The sequence below is a fragment of the Channa argus genome, chromosome 13, assembly GCF_033026475.1.
Source record: "Channa argus isolate prfri chromosome 13, Channa argus male v1.0, whole genome shotgun sequence".
Classification (NCBI taxonomy): Eukaryota; Metazoa; Chordata; class Actinopteri; order Anabantiformes; family Channidae; genus Channa; species Channa argus.
In genome coordinates this window covers 13912932-13930211 of record NC_090209.1, presented here as the reverse complement: position 1 = coordinate 13930211, position 17280 = coordinate 13912932, and the positions used below count along the sequence as shown (strand labels likewise).

At 38.9% G+C, this 17280-nt stretch overlaps 3 protein-coding genes across 3 annotated transcripts in view; 2 read left to right on the top strand and 1 right to left on the bottom strand.

Annotated features, from left to right (window-relative positions):
- The first annotated feature begins 702 nt into the window (after positions 1-702).
- neurod4 (neuronal differentiation 4) lies at positions 703-3917 on the top strand. Its single transcript, XM_067528608.1, has 2 exons — positions 703-1013; positions 1820-3917. The coding sequence occupies exon 2, from the start codon at positions 1826-1828 to the stop codon at positions 2888-2890; it is 1065 nt and encodes a 354-aa protein (XP_067384709.1). The 5' UTR covers positions 703-1013; positions 1820-1825; the 3' UTR covers positions 2891-3917.
- Positions 3918-9042: 5125 nt separating this feature from the next.
- birc5b (baculoviral IAP repeat containing 5b) lies at positions 9043-10702 on the bottom strand. Its single transcript, XM_067528303.1, has 4 exons — positions 10577-10702; positions 9973-10082; positions 9206-9323; positions 9043-9132 (listed from the first exon to the last, which is right to left on the bottom strand). Exons 1-4 carry the CDS (start codon positions 10700-10702, stop codon positions 9043-9045), a joined length of 444 nt encoding a protein of 147 aa, XP_067384404.1.
- Positions 10703-13345: 2643 nt separating this feature from the next.
- znf385a (zinc finger protein 385A) overlaps positions 13346-17280 on the top strand; it is a 58017-nt gene continuing 54082 nt past the window's right edge. The window contains exon 1 of the mRNA XM_067526802.1: positions 13346-13373. Within this exon, the coding sequence (XP_067382903.1) occupies positions 13361-13373 (13 nt within the window). The 5' untranslated portion in view covers positions 13346-13360. The remainder of the gene's footprint in view (positions 13374-17280) is intronic.

The following is a 17280-nucleotide window of genomic DNA, read 5'->3' as shown; positions in this document are numbered from 1 at the left end:
AATTCCTAATCCAACCGACTAATGAAGAGATAGACAATCGATTAAGATTGTAAACACACGCCATCACAACAGAATAGTGTTTTTGTGTGTGTTTGTGGTTTGTCCCACATTTGCAAATATTTATCATCCACGGGCTAAAATAGAGCTTTAAGTTTTTAATGCGGGTTACACGCTGAAATTGACTGGCAGCAACCCTGCACATTACACTGAAATCTCAAATATTTACCCCACGCCCAAGACTCTATTACATGAAGAGAACTGGTTTACTAGAAAAATACAAACACGAGGGAGACTTACATACAGCAGCCAACTGACCTCCATGCAACAACTATTCAAAGGTCTGAAGTGACAATGCACAAAAACAGTGTGAGATGAGGCGAGCTTTATAGCCCCAAAGAAAACCATAATATTGATAATTAATGTTTTTAATTAACTTAATTAATATAATGTGAAATTAAAATTTTACAAGTGAGACCTTAAAAGTGCGCAAGTTGGTGTTTGTGGGGAGAAGAATCTGCCTGTTGTTGTTGAAGAAACTGTTCCAACTGATGGTTTAAGATGATTTAGGCCATATTTATGACGTGGTTACCAACGTGGGTGCATTTTCCGTTCTGACTCGTCATAGCCTGCTTAATGTTTTTTGGAAGTCCTGATTTATACTTAAGGAATTGGTACCCAGTGGATGCTGGGGCGCGTTCTCTCTATGGGCCACATCACATTTAACATGGCTCAAGCTTCTGGCCACGAGCCCGCCACGCGTGTTTGGACGAATTGACGGTGGGTGGGGCGCCAGGGGGAGGGGCTTACTGTGGTAAAGGCAAAAAAATCAGCCGGATCGTGCCATTTGGAGATGAAAGTTCCATGCACGCTCATGGATATCTGAGGGAGCAGAAGAGTTTTGACAGGGGTAAAGCAAGAAACGCAGCAACTCTGGACTTATTCAGTTGCTGATCTTTGTAAATTAGTCCGTTTTTACTTCTCCGTCACAAAGAGTGAGCGCTGAATCCAGGCAGGTGAGTTTAATTTTATTGTAATTTTTAGCTTTAGGTTCTGTATATAAAAAAATATATCTACTAAACATATACACAAGCATATATATAGTAAAATAATATAAAACACATTTATAATATAAAACACTATTAATGAGGCTCCGTAGCACATTAGCAAAGTTGTGAATCTGAAGTTCTGAATTCATAAATTACAATAATCTGTTCCACTTTTACGCTCTAAGTCACCGTAATTAACTGGGACAGTTTTACTTAAAATAACTTTAAATTCTTACATGATTTATACTGTTTGCATTTATAAAAAAAAAAAATCACTTAAAAATAAATAAGAAATCCACTTTGTCTAACGTTAAATCGACTTGTCTACATGTTTGGTGATTTTTTTACATGTTGTCTATTTAATCTTTGAGCTTTGAATGCTGGGTAAATCCTGTCGTGTCCCAGATTGTCAGCGTCTCTAAAACCACTACAGCAAAACAGCAGGAGAGCCACCGTCTAAAACCACCTATCTATTCATAATATCACAAAACAATACATTTTAAGTAATAAGACTTTTGTTACCAAATACTTGGTATGTTTGGACAGCTACCTAAGTGACATGAGTGAGCTGTCCACACTGCAGTGCTGAAACGAGAGAGCTCATTCAGTATGTCATGCCACAGTTTACCGTCACTGGATCAGGCACTGTTCATAATTCTTGTGGCTACAATACAAAATTGTACATTTACATTTTAGGGAGGAGCATGATGCATTTACACACATTAAACGTTGTATGGAGGTACTGACTGATATTTAATACGATGTTTCCTTAGATCACAATGATGACCAAACCTTTTGGGAAAACTGGAGATGTGAGTGAGCTGGTGAGCTCCCTTGGCTGGCTGGAAGAGGATGGCAGCTCACAAGATGGAGAGGAAAGCCCAGAAATGAGGGGGCATCATGGCCTGACTGTAGGTGGCCGGATCCTCTCCTGCACAGAACTGGGCAGTGAAGACATGGACGAGGAAGAGGAAGAGGAGGATGAAGAGGAGATTGGACCAAATGGAGAAAAGGCTCCCAAAAGGAGAGGCCCTAAGAAGAAAAAAATGACCAAAGCTAGACAGGAGAGGTTTCGTGCCCGGCGGATGAAGGCTAATGCCAGAGAACGTTCTCGAATGCACGGTCTGAACGATGCCCTGGATAATCTGCGTAGAGTGATGCCCTGTTACTCTAAAACACAGAAGCTATCAAAGATTGAGACTTTACGGCTGGCACGCAACTACATCTGGGCTCTGTCAGAGGTGCTTGAGAGTGGCCAGTCCCCAGAGAGCCATGGCTTTGTGGAGATGCTGTGTAAAGGGCTTTCTCAGCCCACCAGTAACCTTGTGGCTGGCTCCCTGCAGCTGGGACCAAGTCCAGTGATGCTCAACAAGTTGGAAGACAAGTGTGGCAGCTCGGGTGTGGGGGGTCAGGCTGGTCATGCCCTCAGCTACCCATCCCCAGGCCTTCCCAGCCCCCCCTATGGCTCCCTAGAGGCATCCCACCTCCTACACATGAAGAGTTTTAAGGGTCCTGTATATGACAACCCATCCCCTAACGAGTGCAGCAGTGGAACCCCACCATACGACGGCCCACTCACTCCCCCTCTTAGCATCAGTGGCACCTTTGCCTTGAAGCAGGAGGCCTCACCCCATGAGTCAGAGAGGAACTACACACCCCACTCTGGCCACCATGCCCACTACCTCTCAGCCCACCATTACCCCACTTCCACAGCAGGTGGCCTACCAGGGGGGCCTCAGGGCCACCCACTTTTTCAGGCTTCACGCTATGAGCTGCCCCTGGATGTGGCCTTTGACTCCTTCACTTCCTCTCACCTGGTCACCTCTCAGATGGGTACCATATGAAATTTGACCATGAACAGTTGAGGGGACCAGTGAATAACTGCTATGAAACTGGCTCCTGAATAAACAGCTGTAAAAACAATGGCCGTGTTAACGTCTGCATTGAAAAAATGGTCTCCATTTACGTTGTCTAGTACTCTGGGAGAGCACTCAGTGCTCAGAGAAACACTCATCACCTTAACTGAATCTACCTGATACATGCACCCATAACGTTTAATGTTTTATTTATTCTTTTTTGTTCTGATTATTTGTTGATATTTGCATTTTAATTATTTCTGAATAAGTTGCCCTGATGGTTGTTACTGAGTGAAAAATAACATATCCAGTCTTATCATTTTATAGACAGTTTGAACAAATACATGAAAATCTTTTTAATCCTGCATGTCTGCATATTAAAAGAAATGTGTGACACCTGCAGCAATCCCTCTGGTCACAAGAAAAGCAATGTGTTTATTTATATCTGTATTTAATATTTATTTTGTTAATGTCTTGTCCTTTTTATATTTTTCTCAGCACACTTTTTATTCCACTGTCTTCTTGGTTTGTTGTCAGACACTGGCAGCTCTACTGTATTTAAATTATTTATTTGAGGTTGTTCAGGTACATGTTCATTTGGTGTCACAATTTTGTCATGCCATACTGTTGTAAATATTTTGCTGTTTGGCACTTAATAGAATAAATATTCTTATATTATATGCTATTTCCATAGTAACCATGTTTGAAATGTGTTTTCTGTTTTGCTGGCATCCTGTACAACAAAACACATTTATCATCATTGCAGACTTGTAGTACAATGACATTTCTGTTCAACACAAAGTTAATGCCTTTATCTAATTGAGTATGTGAAGCCCCTATTGATCAGTTCATCTGGACATTACTTGAATATCAATAATAAGGTGAGGTGTCCAAAAAGTATCAAATTAAATGATACTTCTTAACTAAGTTTAAAACATTCCCGCCGTCATTTGAATTAAGGTAATTTACAATTAGTGTAGTTGTTTTAAATAGGTGAATCAACAGCAGCTAATAGAGTCACACGCAGTTTTACCTGTTTTACTTCTAATATATTACTTCAAATATAGTAGTAATTATGTGCATCGTTCTTAGCATGGTATAACACATAGATGATTAATTGAAACTTTGACTAAAGAACATGAAAATTTAGATCATTGTGGCTTTAGTTCATTTCACAACATCTAACACAATACCGGAGAATGTGCAAGAAGTTCTTGGAATAAAGGAACACTTTGTGGCCATAAAGGCATCTGGGCTCTGTTGCAGGATGTGTGATGGTGTGTGTGTGTGTGTGTATGATGTCATTCAGGGGCTTGGTCAGGGGTTCCTATCAGGTCAGGCGGGAGGCTGTTGTGGGCCATGGGAAAACAGCTCTGGGGAACAGGTGAATGTGTCACAGAGGCTTTTCTGAGTCTCCATCATTTGCTTTCTCTCCCACATGTCCCATTTTCCCATCTAGCTCATGCCAAAACACTGTAGGGCAAGACCCGATTTTCAAAGAATTAATTCAGATTAACTCTACACACCTGATTTCTAATTTCTGTTCAGAGACAGCATAAGAATATGATTCTTTAATTTATTTCTTCTTATACAATTAACTAACAATGGATATTCACAGGACTTGTAAGACTTTCAGCAAAGAAGTAATGACATTTTATATTCTGATGCTGCTTCAAATCAGCTCAAACTGTATTACTACATTAATATCGTTGAAGTGATGACAAGAGTCTCAGATTTGACTTTAGTGGTCATGTTAAAGGGCATGATTACTCTGAATAAAGAAAGAAAAGGGGGGTAAAGTGCAAAATGAAGTGGTGAGAGCGAGAGCTGGTGTGTACAAGTGTGTTTATCATTGTGGTCCTTAAGGCAATTGTAAAAAGGAAAAGGTGCCTCAGAGGCTGTTGTCCAAGAGGATTTCCCCCCTCTTCAACTACCTCTCCAAAGGTTTGTCTTTTCCAGTCCTGGCAACAGTGGAGAAAGAGTGGAGGAGAAAAATGGAATGATTGTTTTACGAGGCGCCACTGGTCCATTGTGAACGCAGCCTGTTCTTTCTCTTGACCTGTGACCTGTATTGTTGTAGGGTTTCTTGTCTGGGGAGGGCAGACAGCTGGGGTAACTGTGGGGTGCTGATGGACAGCTGGGCCAATTTGGGAAGAGAGAGAAAGAGGAGAGTAAGGGCATGAGAGAGAGGAAAGAGAGAGGGAAGGGGAATCAGTATGTTGGGGGAAAAGAGAGGAGCAAAGAGAAGGAAAGGGCAGATGAGGCGACTGAGGTCCTTGCTCCTCATTTATTAGTTTGTCCTCTCTGCTCTTGTGTGTCAGCCTTGGGATAGCAATGACACATAGCTCTACACACAGACAGACGTTTGGCCTGTAAGAATTTATTGACAGAGTTAGCTGGCACACACTCTCTTTGTGTCTTTGCCGTTTTGTTACAGCAAAAATTGTAGTGGTGGTTGGGGGGGAGATTATCCTCCTGAGTCCAAATACATGAGTGGGTGGATATGGAAATAATCCACATAAATTAACTTTGGATACAAGATTACTGTACATAACAGAACAATGGAGAGCAACCACAGGAGATTGAGGCATGGTAATGGAGAGATACTTTGTTACATGGAACAATTTAGGAACATAGAGATAATGAAAAAGATTTCTAGATCTTTTAGGTTTAGAATTTTGTATTGATTTATATTTAAATGCTGTAAAACATAACTGTCATTAAATTTATAAATAATATTAAATGGGTAAAAAAGTCCTAACCTTACAGGACAAGTGGTAAATGCATCGAGTGGCTCCTATCTATGACAAGGGCATGAGGGTGTCTTAGTGGGAAGGAAACACATGCTCTGTAATGCCGACTTGGCCAAGGCTGCAGGCTGCAGAGCACGACCTGTGGCTCAGTCCCCTGGGAGAGTAAGGTCATGTCTGACATCAGTCCACAAAAATGAATTCTCTTGAATCCTAAACTTTTTTTGTCTTTGTGATTTTTAATTTAATTTACGTTGTCTGTATCAGAATCAGTCCGTTTTTATTGGCCAAGAATGTTTTCCCATACAAGTGATTTGACTCTGTTTTCTAGCGCCTATCATTGTACTTCCAGTAATGAGGATGATTCACATTGACACAACAGGGAAAGATACACAATGGCTGTGGAAGATGACATTGTAGACAAAAACTGAAAAAAAAAAACTGAGAAAGTTTTGCAGTTTAAAGCTTGTTCTCTCAATTGTGTTTAAATTTTAGTTTCTGTGTGCAGCACACTTAATCTACTGGCCAAACAAGAGTGGCTCCCACTAAAATGAAAAGGTCCTGATCCATAGGCTCTGGATGGAGGGATAAAGCATTGTGATTAAGAATGTATTAATGGGGCCATAGGAGGCTGGAAGGCTTTAATCAGTGTCTGTGTGCCGGTAATCCCTCTGCCTTTAAGCTGGGGCGAACACAGTGATCCCCTCCCTTCCTCTCAAGCCACAGTGTGCATGCACACATGTTCACGCACAGACACACACACACTCTGTGGGGAGCTTAGGGATATGAGTGCCCAGGTTGAGAGGTGGAGCACCCTGAAATGGAGACACCCCAGACTTAGAGGAGCAGCTGGTTGAAGAAAGACCAAGGAGATGTAGGGAGGCAGAGATGTGGGGAAAGACAGAGCAAAACAATACAGGATGGCAGAGCTGGCACTATGAGAAGATGTAGGAATAAAAGGATGGTGAGTTAAAATGATGAGGTTAGGTCATTCTCAGTGGGGTGAATATAGGTTTTATGAATAATTCAAACTTTTCTTGACCATGTAAAACTTTAGTAAAATTTATTGCACCTAAATTAAAGGATGGTTCTGGTTCAGACAAATAATCATTATGAAACTGACATAAAATAACAAACAAAGATGTAGGGGAAGCGAGGAAAGAGGGCAGCTTGCAGACATTACCTACGGGAGTGGGTTTAAAAGGTGACATTGTGTGCATGAGGATAAGGGGTGGGTGCTCTCCTCCCAGAGTTCTCCAAAAGAACTAGGGTGTAGGAGTTAAAGAGCTTCTAATGGGATCTGGATGCTGTCGTGTTTACCCTGCCCCCCCCCCCCTAAACGCCCACTGCATTGTGGAAGTTGCTGGGCAGATGGAGGTCCCTTTCGAAAAGGGCATGAAAAACAGGGGATAGGAGGGCCCGTAGTGTCTGATAGAGCAAGCAGCCAGCCTGCCCCATTGCAAGAGATGTAGGATAACACTAGAGGTGAAGACGGGAAAAACTGAAAAGCTTTTAATTTCTTTTTATAATGCTAAGAAGAGTGTAACTCAGAGCATCCTTTGCTCTGGTGATCTGTCCATAAATTCACTGCGATCTACACACAATAAGACGAGTTTAGTTCAGCTAAGTTGTTTACATGCTAACCTTTTCATTGGTAGTCCTGCTTTGTTTATTCATAAAGTACCTTTTAGACTGAGTCAAGCCAACAAACTAAAACAAATTATAACACAAAAGATAAAACATTTAAATTCATCTGTCCTTGGTTTATGTATGGGTAAACCAGGTCAGGCAAGAAGGTAAAAGCAGCATTCGGAGCATCGGGGTACAGGGCATGGTTATAGATGCTGATGAGGAGAGAGGAGAATCACTAGAGGAGTAGAGGGAGGTACCGGTTGCAGGAGCAACAGATGGGGCCTGACGGAAAGCTCAGGTTGTAAACTTTCTGTTGGTAACATCTGTTTTGTTTGTCCATCTGCTACACTCACTGTTTAGTTTGTTTAGCAGACACAGTTAGAAAACTGCACTATGAGGTATTTGGTGCAAACTGTTCATCACAGTGTGTTAATTAGACCAGAAAAGAACCAGCACTATGTGAGGTGTATTTTGCTTTTTGGTAATTGCTACTTCATTAATTGTTTCAAAAACATCAATGAGTTCATAGTTAGTATTGCTTAAAAAAAAAGGTGGGGGTGGGGACAACCATAAGGGGCCAAACTCAACATCCACATTCCCACAGATAAACCTATCACATCTGTTCTACAGAACAGAAGTCAGGCCATGGGACATCGTGTATTGACATGGGATGTGGGTATAAGCCCTGATTAGACTTACATTAGCAATTACTGTAAACACCCTCCTCATGATCTGTCTACATATGCAAATACCATGCCACTTAGCTACACATAAAAATCAATGTCTCATTAGCAAACATTATTCCTTAGGAAACATTCATTGACAGGATGTACACAGATTACAGGAAAAAATGGGGACATTGCAAAAGAAAGTCCTCAAAAACTAAAGCACAATAGTTTTCATTACAAACATCACCTATGGGTCTTCTACGTTTTGGCTAGAAATATTCCCTCTTCAATTTGCACTGCAGTGAGCGGATAAAGGAGAATTAAGCAGCTGATCTGTGCTCAGTGGCCAGAGTGTTACATTAGACACTAATCCAGAACCACTGGAAGGTTAGAGAAGGGATAGCATCTTTTAATCCTGCACTTCATCAGGCTGAGCTTCCCATTGAGTGAGTCTCTCCCTGTGCCCAAAGAGCCAGCTAATATTTCTACTGTTCAACATTTGTTCTTGGAGTACTTAATAAGAGCATTGAAACATTTCATTATGACAGAGCTTTATGCAGTTGCCATCATCATATGCACTGTCCCTCAGTGTTTAAATCCAAGTCTTCCTCTGAGGGTTAGGTAAGTGTCCTGGTGAGCCCTGTCAGTCCGAACTGTCCCCCTATATGTAACAGATGTTACTAGGGCAACAGTTGGTATTGAAAGGGAGGGGCTTCAGGCCATCTGTCCAGGGTCAAGGTTTGAAAAGGGGTGGGATGGTGGCACGTTCAGGAAAATGGTAAGTATTTGTTTGAAAAGAGGGAATATAGAACACATTGTAATCCTGCTCAATGTGCGCTTTCATTGCAGACCGTCTTTGTAAAGGTTTGGAGTGAGAGACTAGAAACTCCAAAAAATAGCCTGTGTCTGTGACAGAGGACAATTGCTGTTTTGTGCTTTAGTGCAAAAGCGCCACCTTGTGGTTAAAGACAACACTACAAGAAAAGTATAAAACTCTTTAAACCTTTATTGACAAATTAAACTTGTTACATCAATCTGTTGAATAAAGACAACAGGTGCAGCCTCAGTGTTGGAATCAGGGTATTAGATGTTAAATGGTGTCCAACTGAGATTTGAGGCTCTCAAGCGTATGATCTATGTCATCTCTCAAATATGCCATCTTCTTATGACAAACCTTTCTCTAGGAAAACAAAGTGGAATTAACCTTATTAAAGTTTCTGGATACCATCTACATAGGAAGGAAGGACACTTACAAGGTAGACCTTTAGCCTCTCTTTTTCCATGTGATAGAATTCCGCCACAGTCAGCTCAGTGAAGTCTTTCTTCATGGTTAAGAATCCACAGCTTGGGGAGCGTTTAACATGTTCAGACCTGGGCAAAGAAAACATTATAGGAGCCATTTGTCATTTTTTTTACTTATATTACATCTATCAATCATACATACACACATTAAATAAAACAAAAACACAGTGAGAAACATTACATTTCAAATTAGCTGAATGTATTATTATTATTTTTTATTTACTCATAGTAAGTGATGGATATTTATGTCATTATGAATAACTGACCAGTGCCAGAACACACTGTGCTCCTCATCCTGCTGCATATAGGGCTGGATAGTTGCACACCAGCCACAGTGCTCATGTTGACCCCCCATCTTCTACAACATTTAAACAATCAGGAGGGTTCACTGTTGTGGCATACTGGTGAAGGTTGTTGTAGCAGTTTTAAAGTTAGCATTAAAAATTCGCTGCATTTCATCCACATGAATTAGGGTTAGAGGTCCTGGATTTAACACTATGCGGTAGTATTAAGGTTGTGGCTGACTAGTGCGTTTAAAAATGTATCTCTGAATATTTATAGGTAACACTTAATTATGAATAATAAATGAAACATTTCAGACCTGAAGCTTTGGCTTCCCTTTCTGACACTGGCATAATTTTGTTCAGTTAAATTAAACTTATAAAGACGGTAAAATGACAATAGAGAGCTGAGGTTGAAATTGACATGTTATTCCTACCAGGGATCATCTTCTGGCTCCCAACCCTCTAGCTCAATCAGACAGAAGAAACAGCAGGCAACATCAGGCTCATTCTCACTAGGGCAATGGACAAAGCCAGCCTTGGCCATCTGCAAAGCACACAACAAGCAACTGATGCCTTTATGCCTGAAGTACTTTTCCTTTGAGAAATCTAAGTAAAAAAGGGGAAGATGAAACATTCAATACAATAGAGAAAAAAAGTAGGTGGCAGGGTGTTATGAGCTGGTAACATGGCATTTAGTGCTACCCCTCAAATGAGGTGTCAGCAGCCCATCCATCATGACAAGACTAAGCTGGGCAAAGGGCCTGTGCACTGGATATCTGATGCAATTAAACTAAAACTGGCACCTGGTTATCCATAGATCCCAAGCTATCACAGCCTTGGATTGAAGAATCATATATGGTGTAGATTAATGCAAATTACAGTAAATATTCTGACAAATTCTGTAGGAAACTGTATTCATACCATCAAACAGATACCTTCACTGCAGACCAATTCCCTTTGTGATTTACTATATTGTTTTTCATAAAACTTCTCAATCACAGACTCTACAGGATGTCTGCTAAAGCACAGCCTCCTTACCTTTTCAGGTGTGCAGTTACATTCCTCTCTAAATGGCCAGTCAGCAAAGCTTAGCTCACGTAAATCATGACTGTACATTTTGTCATAATAGTAGAACCTGGTTGTCAGTACATCTATACTGGCCATTGCTTCAGTAACCCAACATGTACCTACTTCACACTGTCTGTGCAAATGTAGACTGATACCTCAGAAGCTCAGGTGTTTTCACTTTTGCCTCATTAAATTCTGCTGAAGCTGAAAGTAGGGGGACTGTGTTGGGAATGTGAGGTCACCTGACTTTAAAGGTTTAATCAGGCAGAGTGTAGCTGATCCAAGTTTTTTTTTTAAATATGGGCTCTTAGGCTGCATAATTTCTTAGTTTTATTATTTTCACAGTTTAGTATAATCTACATGTGCGACAACTACAAGTCAGTTGGTATCAGTGCTGCAGGAGGCAAAACACAATCAGCAGGTGTGTTATAGGGACATCTACAGTGTGTAGGACACCTGATCAACTTCAATTATACACACAAGAAATTAGATTTGGCTTTAAGTTCAATATTAGCTAATTTTGACCCTACTGACGCTCATTTCTATAAGGCTTTCACAAGATATTTCTTCTTGGATCCCAACATGTCTCAAGGGCTTACTGTTCTTTTCCAAGCTTTCAACCACACCTCATCGTTTTCAACAAAAGATTTTCTACCTGCACCTCTTACTTCACTTTATTCATAGGACACTATTACTTTGAAGATTAACTGTAATAATACAGAAATTAATTTAAGATAACAATTCAAATATTTCCATCTTTCACAGCTGCAAATTTAAAATGCACTAATAATTATAATTCAAAAATACTAATTTTTATAAAAATGGCTTCTGCAACATTAGACATATTTTGCAGATAATACTTCTTTGTTTGTTTGCAATTGTTACAGTGTTTGTGTGATTGTCTTTTAATTTATGATTTCACTGCAAGTAGTTTTTTGTGTAATATTGTATAATTAATTAATTTATTTTATTATTATTATTATTATTATTTTTTTTAAACTATTATTAGTTTCTCCACAGTGTCTCTGGGCTGAACTACCGTACATCGATATTTACACTAAATGAAAATTGTGTACCCAAAAAAACAAGCACCAACTGCAGGTCTACTCACTGTGGACATCGTCCCCACACAGTTTCAGTGGAATCTCATTAGGAAGAGCTCTGTCTGACTCTATGGTGAAATTACTGGGATTCTTTCAGTGCACATAATGGACATGTCAGTATTGTATTGGAACAGAGGGTAAAAATGTGGACAAAATCTTTGAAGGCACTGTAAATCACAGCTGTGAAATAGCAATTGATGACGTCTGTTTTGTTTGGTTTAAGCATTGTAAACTTATAAATATATAGTTTTGTTCAAAAGATTAAATGAAATCTATTTAAAACTTTTGATCACATTAACACTAAAATGAAAAATTTGTCACTAGAGAAAATGTAGGAACTTGACTCCCCCTGTTGGCAATGACGGATTTAAGAATGGTATTTGCACATTTCTCTGGTCCTTTCTTGTTATTGTTAATATTTTTTCATTTATTTAGGAAAACAATAGGCCTACAGCACATATATACACAAGTACACATCATGTACATCATACACATGACCATAACACATTGTTTATTTTTAATGGTTTGTAAGTTACAATAGTGTGTTTATTAGTGTGACAGACAGGGACTGTCCTGGTCTGCAGTTTGTCCCTGCAACACTACCCTTTAGGCCCCTGGGTGCTGAAATATGCTTACAACTGTAAACTGCTGTCCTTCCCCTTCTAACCTCATCTTCCTGCACTGTGCCCAAGGGAGCGCTTTGCAGTGTGCCTGCTTATAATGCTGAGAATATGTGACTGCTATACTGTGTGTATCTTATAGTTGACGACCCTTTGAGAAGCGATACTATGTAATGGCTTACTGCGCAGTAGGCCTGGAGTGAATCGAACGTCTGCTGTACATATGATGACATGATACAGGGGTTCAAACTAGCTTGTATGGCAGGTGGCTGCTTACCACAGACGCTGCAAAATAACATCTCCTTCTGGATTTCTGCATGCGTGTGTTACTGTTGGCACAATCAAAAATGTTTCTGTTTTTCCCAACCATTACTGTTTACCCTCCTTTATCATCACATTTTGGGCTGAAAGTGGCCATATAATATTTTTCAAATGAGCTGTTGCAGTTGAGAGCGTCAGTAATAAAGAATATGCTTTGTTGCTTGTGGTCATGCGGAACAGTTAGCAGACAGCCACATGATGTATCACAAGTAATTTTTTCATATGTCTGTGCACTGTACCTCACTTTTACACCTCATGCCTTCATAGACATTTGACTCCTTTCCTCCCCTCCTAGCCTTCTGCCACAGCATTCAACTCTCTGCTCTCTCTTTCCTCCAACACAACTGCCCTCATGTATTAAGGTCTGCCACGATTAGCTGCTGGAATCTCATGCTCTTGCTTTGTTTTCACACAGGGCTGAGATAGAAGGGAGGGAGGAGACAGGATGGTGGGGAGGTTATAGAAGCAATGTGTTTGTGGGTTTTTATATCCACATGTCCTTTACATTACCATTGTGGGTGCAAGGCTATGTCTTTCACATATTCACCTTTTGAAATGTTTTCAAATTATTGAGAACAGTCAAGGATCTTTTTGCTTGAACAGTTTCATGCTGCGAGGGAATTCGCAGGGGAAATAGCTGTTTCTCAGTGTGCCTCTATAGAGTTAGATTGGACGCAGTAAAAGCAGCAGGAGGACAAGAGGTGCATTCAATGTGGAGCACAGGTAAGAAATGAATCTTTTTCCGTTTGTCGTTATGTATTTGCCTGCTCCTTTGAAAAAAAATGATGTAGTAATGTCTTTTATGAGCAATAAAAAACTCAGTTCACTGTGCTTATATTTTGTTCCCATGTCATAAAAATGTATTGAATATTGTAAGAGATTTTTATGACTTATTATGCTCATAGGCAGCACAGATAAACTGCTTTTGAGTGAATGATAATTTCTGTATGTGTGTCACTCTTGAAAACTCCCCCTGCCTTTTTGACTGATGTTGATCTTATTTTGTGTTTGCACGCATGTGTGTGAGTGTGTTTAACATGGCAAAGGTTTGTGTTGTAATGCATGAATAAGAAAAAGTTTTTTTATGTCAGTGTGTGCACCATTCGTAGATATTGTTGGATCAAAATGAGTTGTACAATTTTTAGCAGGGTTGTAGTTCCTCTTTATTTTTTCAACTGTGGAATGTCTGAGCTTTAAAAATAAACTATGATCAGTAGAGAGGATAATTACTTAAAATTTATATGTTCCAAATGCATACAATTTTGGATTATGATGAGCAGGAATGTGTCATCCCCAAGTGGTCCACCTTGTAAGAGAAGCATTAAAAAAATTATTGTTGCAAAGATTTAGATCAAACATGAACTTTAACCATACACAAATGTGGTGGAAAACAGACAGGTACTGTCCTCTGGTGATGGTGTAAAAATGTCAGAGACATGCGAGAGTGTGACAGTCAACATCAACATTCTTCATCTCTGTAGGCAGGCGTGGATTCACAGGACAGGCACACCCTCCTGTGTACACAAATCCACGTATCCTAAAAAAAAACATCAACAACAAAGAACAGTATACATTTTTTGTATTCGTGATCTGTTAATTTAGTGCAATTCTCTCAAACAATATTCTCATGTTGCCAAAATAATAACATAGAAAGAACAAATGCATACATTAGTGGTGCACAATAAACACACAAAGTGAAACAATTAGTAGCATATAAAAACAAAATAATGAGAAAAATATTGTGAAAGGTTGAAAAATGTTTCTCAGTAAATCATTTATAGAATATTCATGATTAGCAGTTATATATTCATTTTCCAGCTCTGTCTATAAATATTAAAATGACCTCTAAAATGGAAGGTTTTAAGGCGTTTTAAAATTTTATTTACTAGCCTTTATTTTAATTGACTTCCGTTCTACCATTTTTCTGTTCAGGATTGTTTCCAACAACTGTTTTCTAAGCCCCAAAAATTCCACTTCATTTGTAACAATTAAAACACAACAAGCGTATCCTAATCTCTTAATATCTTTCCTAGAGTAAAGGAAAACGTGTTGTACAGCATTCCATATTACCTGCCCACATCTACACCTGATCAATACTCTAAATTTAGTGAGCTGATCATCTCTCACAGTTGCAAACTGAAATGCCTCCCTGTCAGACTTGCAAGCTCAGGCAAGTTCAACGGGAATGCAGAGATCCATTCATCCATACTGTACTGACTTACAGTATTTTTAATGTGCTGTTCAGTCTTTTAATAAAGCCATTAGCTGGAGTGTGTGCCATGATACACTATTTATTTGCCATATTTAGAGACGTATGCTTTCCTTTGGGGTTAGTAATGATTTTATTGTTATAGTTTATAGCTTTAATTTATTGTCTTGTAGCTTTAGAAAATGCTCTGCCACATTAAGAGGGAACGTATATTGCCTGCTGCCCTGACCTTTGACCTTTGTAGGCAGTCTCTAAATTCACCACCACAGTGCCAGGACACTCCTAGGGTATGATTTAGGACCTAGGTGGGGACTGTGTTTGAACTAAAATCTTTTTCATTATATCATTCAAACAGACTGTGGATGAGGAGAAAGGGCAAACTAACATTTCTGGAGAGTCACAAAGTGCCCGCAGGCCAAGGCAGATGAAATATGATTAGAATTTATGATCAACAAAGCTGCATTTTGACACTGCATTTGAGCTTTTGTAGGAAGTGAGTTAGAGTCTGTCTGGCAGATTTCAGTGAGTGTAAATTTATTGTGTTTCTCCTGCAGGAAAGAATGAAAAAGACATGCGATAAGATTGTATGATTGCTGGAGTTTGATGTGCTCATTCATTCAGGATAGATATATCCCTCACAGGCTTTTTCTGCACATCACCTGGCATTATAAGGCCTTATAAGTCCTTCACACTGAGCAATGATTTATTTTACATTCTGCAATGTGGCTCCAGATGCACCTTGGCTAATTCACCAACAAAACAGTTTTGCCAACAAAAACAGTTCCACTTAGGATACTGGCTTCATGCACTATGGCTAGTTTGTTTGTAGCATGTAGCTGGAGACCCAGCCTATTCATTTTAAGTCCTCTGTAGTGGACATTGGCTTTGTCTTTTATGTGCTACATCTTGCTCTTTACAGTGATATCTTAAGTGTTTGTGTGGGATGAGGGGCATTTTGTTTACATGTTGAGACAAAATGGAGACTGCAGCAAAACGCACTTTTTTAGTGCTGGGTGTAAGGTGGGTAAGGTGTCCAACTTCAGTTTTGTTCTCTTTTTTACCATGTATGTTTGGATATGACAATAAGAATAATTACTTGAGATATTTTTCCTTATGGACCTTTTCCCGACTTTGTCTAATACAGAGCTTGCTAAAGCTGGAATACTTTTGTCAGACTGCAGTGTCCCATGGCCTGTGATTACAACTTTATACCAACAGAGGGCAGCACAAGTTAACCACTAATCACCAACAAGGTTTAGCAGAGCATTTATTCACACCATGTTTATATGTGTATACTGTATCTAAGCATTTTGTGGATTGAGCATCTGGCATTTCAGGATATATTTCCTGGGTTTCAGCCTCAGTAAATACAATGTTCTCACAAATAGCAAATACAAGTTTAAGTCTGACATTTAATTCTCATGCTCTAGAATAAGAAAGTCATGTACCGTGCTGGTTGAATCTACATATTTTGCCCATATTTTTAAAAACACAAACAAAAACAAAGTACATCACCACGTGTGAACACAACAGGCAACAGCATCATTTCAGAAAGAAACAGAAAATATAAAGGCATCTTCACTCTTAACAATGGGCATTAAAAATATTCATTTTCATTGTTAAAGGACTCAGAGTTGAAGCACTTGTCAATCGCTCAATCAATCAACCTTTATTTATTAAATTGTTTCATCAGAAAATGAAAAGTTTATAACAAAAAAATTAGAACAAAAAATTAAATTGATAAAAAATTCACACTAATGCTCAATTAGAAATATAATAAAATAAAATAAAAAAAAAATTAAGTGGATAAAGAATAATAAAAACATTAACCGACAAAACCTAATTTAAACATAAGTTAAAATATCATATATTATATAATAGGATGCAACATTTTAAAATAAAAAACAATAATATAATATAAGTAACTGAAAACAACACACATAATTACCATAAATATTCTGATTCAAAGCCTGGCACATTTTTGTAAATTCATTGTTAGGATCAGAAATTAATCTCTTGATAGATAGATATACAGAAAGCGCACACAAGAAAGTGCACAAAAAAACTCTCCTTCTGCTTCACAGAGAACTGTTTATAATGCTGTTCCTATAAAGCAAGATCATTCCTCACAGTTCAGTTAGTAGTAGTAGAGATTAACTACAGAGTAACCATCAATCAGCAGGAAAAAAAACTTTGAATGAGCCAATTAGCATAGACAGAAGTTCCATCTGTTGTTCATGCTATAAAAGCCTTTCAAACATTGTGTCAAACATTGTGCATTCAAAGAAAAACACTACAAAAGTGTCTTATAACAGCTGAATATGCAAAGTGGTTCTGAAGGGGCCGATCTTCAAGGAAATTCCTATTTTCCCTAGTTTGTACAAAACTAAAATCTTTTCCTAAGAAATTATTAGAAATCAT

What these genes read in the sequence shown, in the direction of transcription:
- birc5b (XM_067528303.1), bottom strand. Translation starts at nt 10,702, where the DNA reads ATGGCCAGTATAGATGTACTGACAACCAGGTTCTACTATTATGACAAA. An exon ending in GAGCCAGAAGATGATCCCTG is followed by an intron (nt 9,324 to 9,972) that starts GTAGGAATAACA and finishes TTCTTTGCCCAG; the next exon opens with GTCTGAACATGTTAAACGCT. An exon ending in AGAGGCTAAAGGTCTACCTT is followed by an intron (nt 9,133 to 9,205) that starts GTAAGTGTCCTT and finishes TTGTTTTCCTAG; the next exon opens with AGAAAGGTTTGTCATAAGAA.
- neurod4 (XM_067528608.1), top strand. Translation starts at nt 1,826, where the DNA reads ATGATGACCAAACCTTTTGGGAAAACTGGAGATGTGAGTGAGCTGGTG.